At 49.6% G+C, this 12,608-nt stretch overlaps 1 protein-coding gene across 4 annotated transcripts in view; it reads right to left on the reverse strand.

The window, feature by feature from the left end:
• The window catches only part of fkbp10a (FKBP prolyl isomerase 10a), a 361,807-nt gene that overhangs the window by 173,642 nt on the left and 175,557 nt on the right, over nt 1-12,608 (reverse strand). For all 4 annotated transcript variants that reach the window (XM_077195548.1, XM_077195550.1, XM_077195549.1 and 1 more), the window contains exon 7: nt 12,078-12,267. In XM_077195548.1, the coding sequence (XP_077051663.1) occupies nt 12,078-12,267 (190 nt within the window). The remainder of the gene's footprint in view (nt 1-12,077; nt 12,268-12,608) is intronic.

Genomic DNA, 12,608 nt, shown 5'->3' on the forward strand with positions numbered 1-12,608 from the left:
ACACAAATGTTTGTTTTCTATCTTTTCTTTAATAGAACATTTAACATAGAACATAGAACATTTTTGAACAAATTAAATAAAATAGAACTATATAAATTATTACTCCTGGTGTGGGAAATTCACACATATCTAGTGCGGTGTTATGGTATGGAAGAACCATTTTCATCAATTTACCATAGGAAATACATGGTTTTCAAAGCTTTTTAACAGTTATAGCGCCACCTATAGTCCGATCTCCATAAAATTTGGTATGCTTTTTAAGGATGTTATGTCACATATGCTCACCAATTTTTGTGAAGTTCTGAGTTTTCGTATAGGATTTAAAGGCTTTTGACTATATTTTGACACGCCCGTTTTATAAATGACCCTGTTTCAACACTTTGTGCTTGAACCCCTAATAAGAAGGAGACCTTTTTGACAGTTATAGCGCCACCTATGATCCGATCACCATGAAAGTTTTGTATGCTTCCTCACCATGTTATGATGCATATGCTCATACATTTTTGCAAGTTTTGCTTTAGGATTTATAGGCTTTTGACTGTATTTTGTCACGTCCCATTCCTAAATGAACCTGTTGGAGCCACCCAAATGCAAAAGTTCAACTTTTTCGATAATTATTGATCGAGAGAGTCCAGAGAATTGCCCTGGACTGGGTTGGTTTCGATCTGGCGGAAAACCAGGGACTAGTTCGCAAAAGTAGGTTTTGGACAAAATTCGACATAGCTGAAAAATGTTCCTGCCTAAATCGATATTGGAGATATACTTCAGCCAAGGATCACAGTGGTGTAAAAAGCTTGAGTCTAAGTCAAACGGTCTAGGAGTTATGAGCGATTTAGTACTTTTGGTTGCTGTAGCGCCACCTATGGGCCAATCGGCGTCATACTCTGATAGGTTCACCCCAAATTGAGGTCTACCATCTGGCCAGGTTTCAAGTCTCTAGCACTTACAGTTTGGTCTGCATGATGCGTTTTACAAATCACTTTGTGCTTGAACCCCTAATAACGTCTTCATAACTTAATGGGAATGTTAGAAAAACATTATAAGAACATATTTTTGTTATCTGGGAATGTTGTTCTAAGAACGTTTTCTCTCAATATTATGAGAACATCAGTCAAGTACAAATAATATCATAAAGACATTCCAAGAACGTTGTTTTTAAGAACATTTTCACTCAACATTAAGAGTATGTATTTTAATTATGAAAACATTATAAGACTGTTCCAGAAACATTATTTTAGAAATGTTTTTACTAACATATAAATAACATTAGTGAAAGTTATGGGATCATCCCCTTAGCTGGGTACTGACTGTTGTCAGACTCCTTGTGCATACAAAAACCTCACTGGATTACAATTAATGGCAAAAGGAATGTTTGAGAATGTTTGAACTGATACTCGCCAGTTAGGGTAAGGGATATGCAGAGACCGCAAAAGCTCTCATGTTAGTTGTTCCCTTTCGAGAGGTCTCTCCTATTGCGGAAGTAGCTTACGCTATGGGAAAACGTCTCAGGTTACTATTGTAACCATAGTTCCCTGAGAACAGGGAACGAGACGATGCGTCCATCGACGCCATGGGAACGCCCCCAGCGTGACTGCGTCTGAAGCATCTATGTCAACTAGTCCAATGGAAAGAATGAGCGTCACGGGCGGGTGACGTCATGACCAGGATATGATAAAAGCACATCCGGTGCAAACCGGCATTAGCTTCGAAAATTGCCGAAGCAAGCCGATCACAGGGATGCAGGAAGTATGGCAGGGTGACGCATCGTCTCGTTCCCTGTTCTCAGGGAACTATGGTTACAATAGTAACCTGAGACGTTCCCTTACGAAGGGAACTCAACGATGCGTCCATCGACGCCATGGGAACGAGAATACCCAAAGCGCCAGAATTCCAAGTACCTGAGTGTCAGTCTGTTGTAACTAAGCACTAAGCACCTGAGAACCTGGGGCAGCATCCAGGTCCAAGCTGTAAAACCTCATGAATGTGAGCGGTGAGGACCAGCCCGCCGCATCACAAACGTCTTGGAGAGAACTCTGAATAATACGCTTAGAAGCCATACTCCTAGTGGAATGAGCCCTGACCACCAAATGGTTGGCCAGAAGACTCACAAGCAAGAAGAATAGTCTCGACTATCTATATGCTCAATAGGTTGGATTTTCTCGACAGAGAAGTTCGATGAACATAAGTGTCCAGTGCTCGCACTGGCACAAGAGGTTCAGCTTTTCCTGGTCCGAACAATGGGGGAGGACAGAAACCTGCAGCACAATAGGCCTCGGAATAATGGTAGGCACCTTTGGAACATATCCATGTTTCGGGTAAGATTGCCTTGGCCATCCCGGTGCACTCAAGGCAGGTGGGGACCGAAAGGGCCTGAAGGTCTGACTCTTATAGGGACGAAATAGCTAGCAGAAAATAGTCTTAAAAGAAAGGAACTTCTCTGAGACCAAATCTAAGGGCTCGAAGGGAGCCCCAGATAGGCCTTCTAGAACTATTGCAAGGTCCCAAGCCAGCACCTTAGTGCAAGTTGCATGCCTCAGCCTCAAAGTGCCACGAAGGAAACGAGTGATCAGGGGGTCTCGACCCAAAAATGTACTACCCACCAGGGCGTGGAAAGCCGCAATGGCCGCCACACATATTATACCTTAAGCGTGGAAGGACATAGACCTGATACAAAGCGTTCTTGCAGAAACTCGAATACTGTGTTTACTGAACAGTTAACCGGATCCCACTGACGCTGGTAACACCAAGAAGTGAAAAACTCTCGAAATAGTGAATATAGTTTCCTCGTAGCGGGAGCTCTGGAGCTTAGAATGGTCTAAACAACCTCGGTTGAGAGACCACTCTCTATGAGTTGGGCCCCCTCAGAGGCCAAACCCACAGTTCCCAAATCCCCTGCCGGGGGTGCAATATTGCATCCCCTGCCTGAGACAGAAGGTCTCTCCTGATCGGGACCTCCAAGGGAGGTCCGTCGAGGAGAAAAATTAGGTCCGCAAACCAAATTCAGCTCGGCCAGGGTGGTGCTACTAAATAGGCTTATTCCATCCTGGCGGATTCACTCCAGAACTCCTGGGAGCAGAGCAACGGAGGGAAATGCGTACAGACGTAGCCTCGACCACGTCTGCACCATAGCATCCAGCCCCGAGGGGACTGGTTGAGTGAGGGATAACCAGAGTGGACAGTGCGTCGTATGCTGAGACGAGAACAAATCCACTTCTGCCTGGCCGTAAAACTCCCATATTTGCTCCACCGCCTCGGGGTGGAGTCCCCTGGCCTCAGCCCCTGCCTCGACAGGGTGTCTGCTCCAATATTCTGGCCCCCCCCGGAATATACACTGCCCTCAGACAGCGTAATTTCTTGAGGGACCAAAATAAGAGGCCACCAACGTGTTGTCTGTGGGTCAAGAACCAGAGTTTCCTCCATATAACCAAGGCGCGGGGATACTGCCGCGTGATCTTGATCGTAAGGAGTGGGTTTCCCCTCAGGGAGAACCCTCTGGTCCTGAGCCACCTCTGTAAAGGTCTCACGTACAGCAGGTCAAAGGGTATCACATTGGACGCTGCTGCCCTGAGGCCTAACAGTCACTGTTCCAGAACAACACATGATGGCCCCTCAGGTCTGGGAGGAGATGTCTCAACGCATTGAAGACGACCATCATCTCTAGGCAATTCATGTGCCAAGAGAGATGATGACTCCTCCACAAGCCCTGAGCTGAGCGGCCTTCCAATACCGCTCCCCAGCCGGTGAGGGAAGCATCTGTCGATATCACAACTCGATGGCAAAGAGCTCCCAACACCGGACCCTGGGTTAAGAACCAGTGTTTCCTCCATATAACCAAGGTGCGGAGACACCGCCGCGTGATCTTGATCATACGAAGTGGGTTTCCCCTCGGGGAGAACCCTCTGGTCCTGAGCCACCACTGTAAAGGTCTCATGTACAGCAGGCCAAAAGTTATCCCGTTGAACGCTGCTGTCACAAGACCCAACAGTCTCTCTAACTGTTTTACAGTGCGTGACTGGCCTAGCCTCAGCTCTTTCGTGGCTGTTAGGATAGCAGCTACACGAACGGGCGACAGAGTGGCCCGCATCGTCACTGAATCCCATACCACACCAAGGAAAGTGGTTCTCTGTACTGGAGAAAGCACACTCTTCTTGGCATTGAGCCTCAACCCCAACATCTGCATAGGAGCGAGAACGACACCTCGGTGCCGAACCGCTAACTGTTCATCTATGCAATTCAGAATGCATATGCACTGCAGCCTGGCGGGGCCAGAGCTGCGTCTACACGCTTCGTGAATGTGCGGGGTGATAGAGCTAGACCGAAAGGAAGTGCCTGATACTGGTGTTCTTTGCCCCAAAGAAAACCTCAGGAACCTCCTGTGCTGAGGGAGGATGGAGATATGGAAGTATGCGTCTTTTAGATCTATCGTGACAAACCAGTCCTCGGATCTGATTTGAGTCACGATCTGTTTGAGTGTCAGCATTTTGGAATTGAGTTCCAGCACCAAACACTCCAACAGACGAAGATCTAGTATGTGACGCAGCTCTCCATCCTTTTTTGGAACAATGAGATAACGACTGTAAAGACCCGACGCAATGTCGGGTGAGTACACCTGCTCTATAGCTTCCTTTGCTAACAGGGCTTTACCTCTTGCTCCATTACCAGAGCCTGCTCGGGATGCACCACTGTGGGCAGCACCCCGTTGTAACGAGGAGGACGAGAACCAAACTGGATTCTGTATCCTTTCTCTACAATCTGCAGGACCCAATGAGAAATATTCGGCAGAAGCTTCCACGCTGCCAGAAAATTTACTAAGGGAACCAGCCTCTCGAGGCTGGTCTCTGGTGTTATCGAGACAGCCAATTCCGGAGCCTGAAACATAATGGCAGGAACTACCTGAACTGGCCGCTCTAAGGCCCCCCTCAGAGGGCGCGAAACCGATGCTGTGCCGCAGCATAGCATCAGCGACTCGCTGGAGACCGCTGCGCCCTGAAGCACCGAGGGTGGCAGGGTTGGCAGAACGGTCTCGTGAGGACCCCGAAATGGAACGGGCACCGTAAAATGAGGTGTACACCGCTCCACTTCGGTCGGGGCTGTCCTCACAGGCCTGATGCGTGAACATCAGGACCTTTTTTTCTTTTGAGCCGCAGCCTTCTCAGCGTGAAGAACGGTCCTCGGATCCGGCTTCTGCTTTGAAGGCTTTGGCTGCTGTGTTGTGTATGAGAAACTAGACGGCTGGAGCTGCTCACGCCCAGCAGCCCCAGGGGGTTGGACATAGCGAGGGAGAGATTATCTTGTATCTTTCTCTATGATTCCCATCAAATTGAGCCAGAGGTGTCTCTCAGTGACCACAAGGGCTGCCATCCCTGAGAGATAAATCTGTGGCCCGACGGAGTTCTCAAACCCCATCGGGCCAAACTCCCTCACTTCTGTCCAAATACCGCAGCAGGTCAGCCTGATATGCTTGTAGCACTGCTATGGTGTGCAAGCAGGCCCATGCTAGACCCACTGCCATATATGCTTTTCCCACTAGATTAAAAAATAGTTTTCTTTAATGGTTTAGTGAGAGAAGCCGACGCCTTCAGGTACAATACTGAACCGGGAGACAGATAGCTCGCAAGCGTCTGTTCTACCCGGGGTATTGCCCCATAGCCATACCCTCTTAACCCCCAAATATCTGAATATACATGAATGTGGGGGCTAAAAGACAAGAGGAGTAAGGCTTTTTCCATGATCTAGACAGCTCGCTGTGCAGATCGGGAAAAATGGAAGGCCCCGTGATGGAGGTGGAAAAATAGAGGGAAGGAAACTCGTTAAATTTATTTTATTTTTAGGACGAGTGCCCCCTTATTTCTGCTGGCCATAAATATTTAATTTATCTACAGCCTTAGTAAACACTTCCACCAGCTTATTATTTTTTATATATATTTTTTATATATATTCACTTTATTTTATATATAATATATAAACTATCATATATATATATATATATAAGCTATATATATTTCTCATACGCTGGGGAAAGAGATGGCAAATTCACTTCCCCCATGATTGTGTCACTTTCAATGCCCAGCACATCTACCTCCTCGGAGGTAGAGCACTGAAGCATTGATTTCTCTCTCTCCCCGGGCGGAAGAGACCGCAGCGCGGGCTTCCGAGACCGGCGAGAGAGCACTGGATCCCTCGTGGAAAGGGAGGAGATAAGATCCGCGGACCCGTCTCCAACCCCGTAAAGAGATCCTATTCGCGATCCACAGGAATGCATTCTCCGCGCTGCCTCGGCAGACGCGGGACCTGTCACCCTGAGAATTGCGAGCCCGGCCACTTTCCTCGGAAAGTGACAGGCGGGAGCGGAGCATGCGAAGCGAAAGCTTCTCACAATGTTGGCAATCAGCCCCCTCGGAGGCTGATACCGCATGCTCTACTCCCAAACCCATCACACAAAGCTCGTGTGTGTCCCTACTCGTTAAATAGCGCGAGCAGGGAGAACACAGAGTTGTGCAATTGTTTAGTTTCCATAAATATATATATATCAGACAGACAACAGTAAATATAACAGACAGTTTGACACAGATCGCTTGCTGAGGCAACAGAAGCTAATGCCGGTTTGCACCGGATGTGCTTTTATCATATCCTGGTCATGACGTCACCCGCCCGTGACGCTCATTCTTTCCATTGGACTAGTTGACATAGATGCTTCAGACGCAGTCACGCTGGGGGCGTTCCCATGGCGTCGATGGACGCATCGTTGAGTTCCCTTCGTAAGGGAACTACTTTTCTCGAGAATATTGAAGTCTTTATGTAAAACGGATTGCAGCTGCACAGCAGACAGCAATGAGCGAAGGAGCTCGGTCATTGGCTGTGCTGCGGCAACTTGCAAGAACCAATGACGGGGCGATTCTGAATGCGCGACCAATGAGCGCGCCTCGCGCCCACGCGCGTCAGAGCCCGCCAAGATGGGCGTGGCCAAGAGCTATATATTGGGCGCCCCGTCATGAGAGTTCTTTAGATTTAATCTCCTTCAGCGAGCACCTTCTTCGCTGGATCCTCCGGATTATTGAAAGCCTTCGCCGCCGTGGAAAAGGATACCAGCGGGATTGCTACGAGGACGTCGGCATCTTCAGCCGCCTTCGAACGCCATCCTACTGAGCCATCTGCTGGCTACACGCAAGTATTTTACATCTGTTCGGCCCGCGACATTTGTAAAAGAGCTAATTTTCCGAGGCGTTGTTCCAAATGCCTTCCTGCGCGTCGTGCAGAGACCCTCTGCCAGACGGGGATCGACACATCATCTGCGCTCGCTGCCTGGGCCGGGACCACGCAGAAGCTGCTTTGACCAAGGGCGGATGCCCGGAATGTGACGACCTGGGTCTCTCCGCACTGCGGGCTCGCTTCGCCGCTTTCGCCGCGAGCGAGCCCATCGCCGCCACCCCTCTGTTTGAGCCATGCATTAAGATAAAAGCGCCACTCACAGAGGCTTCCTGAACCTGAGCTCAGTGACGTCACGCCGAGCCAGTCTCCGCGTGCTTCACCGCCGCTTTTGTCTTCCCCACCGCTGGTTCAGTTCACTCAGCCGGACCCACACCCGTCTAGCAGAGCGGTGGGCCTTGTGACTTTCGGACTACTTCAGCTCTCCCTGGTCGCGCCTACGCCAACGCCGGCCAAGCTGCGTTAGCGCTACACTCAATGGCGGTACTTCAAGTGTTCCAAGCCAAGCTTCTCCGCTCCCTGGACGAGTCTAGCCCCAAACCCGAAGCTTTCAAGGACCTACGCAGCGCGACTGACATAGCCCTGCGAGCCACGAAGGCCACCGCCCAGTCTATTGGCCGCGCCATGGCTAATTTGACTGTTCTCGAGCGCCATTTGTGGATGACCCTGACGGAGATGAAGGACGCGGATAAGGCCCCATTTCTCGACGCGCCTATCTGTGCCAGCGGGCTGTTTGGACTGGCAGTTAAAGGTTTCGCCGAACGCTTCACTGAGGCCCAGAACGCTTCACAAGCTATGCGCCATTTCCTGCCTAAACGCTCCAGCTCATCGCACAGCAGACAGAGGCCGCCACAGCCGCAGCGGGCTAGAGCAGCCCACACCGCCTCTCAGCCCGCGCCTCAGACTGACGCTCGACGCCGCTCGCGCTCCCACAACCACAAAGCGCCTCCTGAGCGACGGGGTCCTCGGCCCAAGATTGTGCTGAACCCTGAGCCTCGAAAGCATTCCTAGCCACAGGAATGAGAAGAGAGAGTGCATGTCTCGCAAAAGCCGCACCACTCTCTCTGCAAAATCTCAAACATTACCCAGTCCCCTTACAGGCGGCTGGAAATGTCCATACAGCAGTCAATTGGCCAGTCACAGAGCTCGCTCACCAGCAAACAAACGCCGTTTTTACGGCGACACACAGAAAACACAAAAAGAGTCTTTTTCTGCCTGTGTCACTAAGGGTTCACATGTCCACAAAGTGTGCATTCCCAGACACTGTCAAAACAGTGCCAAATTCATTCCCAGCTCAGGCTGCACGCCCCATGAATGTAGATCACGTGCCTACGGTCATGTACGAACCAGTACACACAAGCACTGTTCACACAGTTATGAATTCATCCCCAGTAAAAGCGGGAAACATTATAAAAGTGACGCGTGTGCCTACCACTGTCTATGCACCCCCACTTATAAACACTGTCCCTACTGTGTCAAACACAGCCCCAGCTCAGGCTGCGAGTTTACAGACATAGCGCGCGCTGTTGTAATCACACACGCGCCCATTCACTCAGCTGCTCAGCGCGCGCCCGCATCTCTGAGAGCTGCGAGCTCAGGCGATTCACTGGCAGGGTCCCTAAGTCACAGCGGCCCGCCCCTAGCCTGTATTAAGCCCATATCTGTACATGCAGCGGCATGGGAAAACAATCCGAAATTGGTATTGGGTATTGTATTTTCTCGTCCCGAAAAAGGATGGCGGTCTCCGCCCCATCCTAGATCTCAGACACCTGAACAAAGCACTAATGATTCCCTCGTTCAGAATGTTAACAACCAAACATATCCTCGCGCAAGTACGCCCAGGAGATTGGTTTCTCTCAGTGGATCTGAAAGATGCTTAGTTTCACATTCCAATAGCGCCTCATCACAGGCCTTTTCTGTGATTCGCTTTCGAGGGACAGTCTTACCAGTACACAGTACTTCCGTTCGGCCTGTCCCTGGCTCCCCGTACATTCACGAAATGTATGGATGCAGCACTTTCCCCCTTGAGACGAAGGGGAGTGCGAATACTGAATCATCTCGACGATTGGCTGGTCCAAGCACAATCAGAGAGTCAGTTAATAGCACACAGATCTTGGATTATTAGCCATCTAGAATGCCTGGGTCTAAGGATCAATTTTGCAAAAAGTATTCTATCTCCCAGCCATAAAATTTCTTTCCTGGGAATAGTTCTAGACTCGATGCAGATGACAGCTCGTCTCTCATCACCTTGCAACATCATTCAGGGCGGGCCCCTTGCAACATCATTCAGGGCGGGCGCACACGCCCCCGTCAAGTGGTTTCAGAGGATGCTAGGTCTTATGGCCTCAGCATCGGCCGTACTCCAGCTAGGGTTGTTGCATATGCGGCACAAGGAGAAAGATGATCACAACAGATGCCTCCAAAATAGGTTGGGGAGCCCTTTACGAGGGCAGGCCTGTCTCCGGCTTTTGGTCAAACCCGGAGAAGCGCCTACACATAAACTGCCTAGAGATGAAAGCGGTCGCTTTGGCCCTGCTTCCACATCTAAAAAACGAACACGCCCTGGTTCGAACGGACAACATGACGGTAGTGTCGTACATAAATCGCCAGGGTTGACTCAGGTCGAGCTCCATGCATTCAATGGCCAGGAGACTCATCTTATGGTCCCAGCACAACTTGCGCTCGCTGAGAGCAGCGCATGTGCCAGGCGCGCTGAACCAAGGGGCAGACATGCTATCCAGAGACAAGATTCTCCCAGGAGAATGGGCTCTCAACCCGTTGACGATTCAGTGGTTATGGAAAATCTTTGGCGAGGCGGAGGTCGACCTCTTCGCCTCCAAGGAGAATGCACACTGCTCTCTTTTCTTCACGAAAAGCACTGAAAAGAGCAGAGCCGCCCCTTATATGCTTTTCCCCCGATCGCGATGCTGCCGCAGGTCATCAGTCGGGTCAGAGAGGAGAAAAACGCAGTGCTCCTGATAGCCCCACTCTGGAAGAACCAAGCAAGGTTTCCAGAATTAATGCAAATGCAATCTGCACCACGGCCGATTCCACTGAGGCCAAACCTCCTCAGTCAGGCCAGCAGGATGATATTTCATCCCCGCCCCGATCTGTGGGCCCTTCATGCATGGCCCCTCAACGGGTTCCCAGGAACCTCACGAGTGGAGCGCTAAAAACCATCGCTGAGGCGCGGGCGCCCTCCACGAGACGCTTATATGCCCAGAAATGGAAAGTGTTCAGTGACTGGTGTAACGCCGAGGGCCTGAACCCTGAAACATGCGAGATTACGAACGTACTCGCTTTTCTACAAGGGCTTCTGGAGGCCGGCCGCACCCCCTCCACGCTCAAAGTATATGTGGCGGCCATCACAGCGTCACACTACTCTGTGATGGAACGTCCATTGGGAAGAAACGACCTAATTATTAGTTTCCTAAGGGGCGCTAGGAGGATGAACCCTTCCCGCCCCCCCTCAGTGCCGATCTGGGACCTAGCTACGGTCCTAGACGCTCTTAAAGGGCCCCCGTTCGAACCACTCCGAACCGTGCACCTTAAGCAGCTCTCGCTCAAAACTGTGCTCTTGCTGGCACTTGCCTCGGTCAAGAGAGTGGGCGACCTGCACGCGGTTTCGACAAGCGCTGCCTGCTTGGAATTCGGACCTAACGACTGCAGGGTCGTCCTTAGGCCAAAACATGGGTATATTACTAAAGTGCTCACCACTCCCTTCAGAGCACAGGTTATCCCCCTAACTGCGCTATCGTCACCAGCAGACGAACACGACGCTAATCTAAACTGCCCCGTTAGGGCTCTCAGAGTGTATTTGAAGCGTTCTGCACTATTCAGACAGACAGAACAACTGTTTGTATGCTTTGGCAGCCGTACGAAAGGTTCCGCCGTTTCAAAGCAGAGAATCTCTCACTGGATAGTTGAGGCTATAGCGCTGGCTTATGAAGCCAAGGGACTGCCATGCCCCTGGGGAGTCAAAGCACACTCCACCAGGAGTATGGCTTCTTCCTGGGCATGGTCGAGCGGGATACCGATCGAGGATAATTGTGCGGCGACAGGCTGGGCCTCACTGTCCACATTTATCAGGTTTTACAACCTACAGATTCCAATGTACTATCAGTATGATGCTAGTAGAACTATGAGTTCGTATCTAGATTATGTATGTGCTTGTGTCACACTGAGCGCCTTCTAGCCGCTCTATACTTTTTCCCACATATAAAGCTCGCCTCTGCCGGCTAGTTGGATGATAACTTTGCTTTTCAGCTCAGGCACCTGCCTCTGGCTATCATAAGGCGAAGTTCAGCACGCACGGCGTTTTGCATGGTGTTCCCATAGCGTAAGCTACTTACGCAATAGGAGAGACCTCTCGAAAGGGAACGACTTGGTTACTAACGTAACCTCGGTTCCCTGAGAGGAGGGAACGAGTATTGCGTAAGCTGCCGTGCTTGTGCTTGGTTAGTTCGCTTCAGTCGTTTTAACCTAAAGAACTCTCATGACGGGGCGCCCAATATATAGCTCTTGGCCACGCCCATCTTGGCGGGTTCTGAGGCGCGCTCATTGGTCGCGCATTCAGAATCGCCCCGTCATTGGTTCGAGCAAGTTGCCGCAGCACAGCCAATGACCGAGCTCCTTCGCTCATTGCTGTCTGCTGTGCAGCTGCAATGCGTTTTACATAAAGACTTCAATATTCTTGAGAAAAGGAGTTTTCCCATAGCGTAAGCTATTTACGCAATACTCGTTCCCTCCTCTCAGGGAACCGAGGTTACGTTAGTAACCAAGTCGTTATGCTAGCCACAGGCCATGCTTGGCCATATAGTCAACTTGTTCAATTAATAAATAAACACAAGTTGCAAATGGAGAGAACTTACGAAGAATAGAGACGTGTGCCATCTAGCAGAGAGCAGTTGTAGTGGTATAAAATCAGGTCATTTTCAGCACTTGTCAGGTTGCAGTCAGCTGGTTTATATGTCACTTTGATGTCCACTTGGTCTTTAGGGTTGTGAAAGTCAATGACGTGCAGGTGAAAAATTAGTACGGCAGATCCTGGGATCAGCTCACCTGAGAACATTTTAGCGGAAAATAGAGCAGATGAGAAAGATTTGGTCACATTGAATATGCAGTATTCTACCATCAGTCTCCATCAGTCACTCAGTAGACTCTATAAAAACTAACGTTAGAAATTGAGTACTTTTTGATTTTTAAACCATGAAGACCTATTGAAACTAAACTGAAATATTAAACCAACATACTTGTTTGAACACAACAATGCATCCTGTAACATTTCCAATAAATAATATTGTTTAAAATTATTAAGTAATACTAAACATTTTAGCATGCTTATGTTACATTATGTAAATTAATAGTGTATAATTACATTACATGAATTCTTTATTCATCTC

The sequence above is a fragment of the Siphateles boraxobius genome, unplaced genomic scaffold, assembly GCF_051911475.1.
Source record: "Siphateles boraxobius isolate OS27281-9 unplaced genomic scaffold, OSU_SipBor_1 33, whole genome shotgun sequence".
NCBI classification, from domain to species: Eukaryota; Metazoa; Chordata; class Actinopteri; order Cypriniformes; family Leuciscidae; genus Siphateles; species Siphateles boraxobius.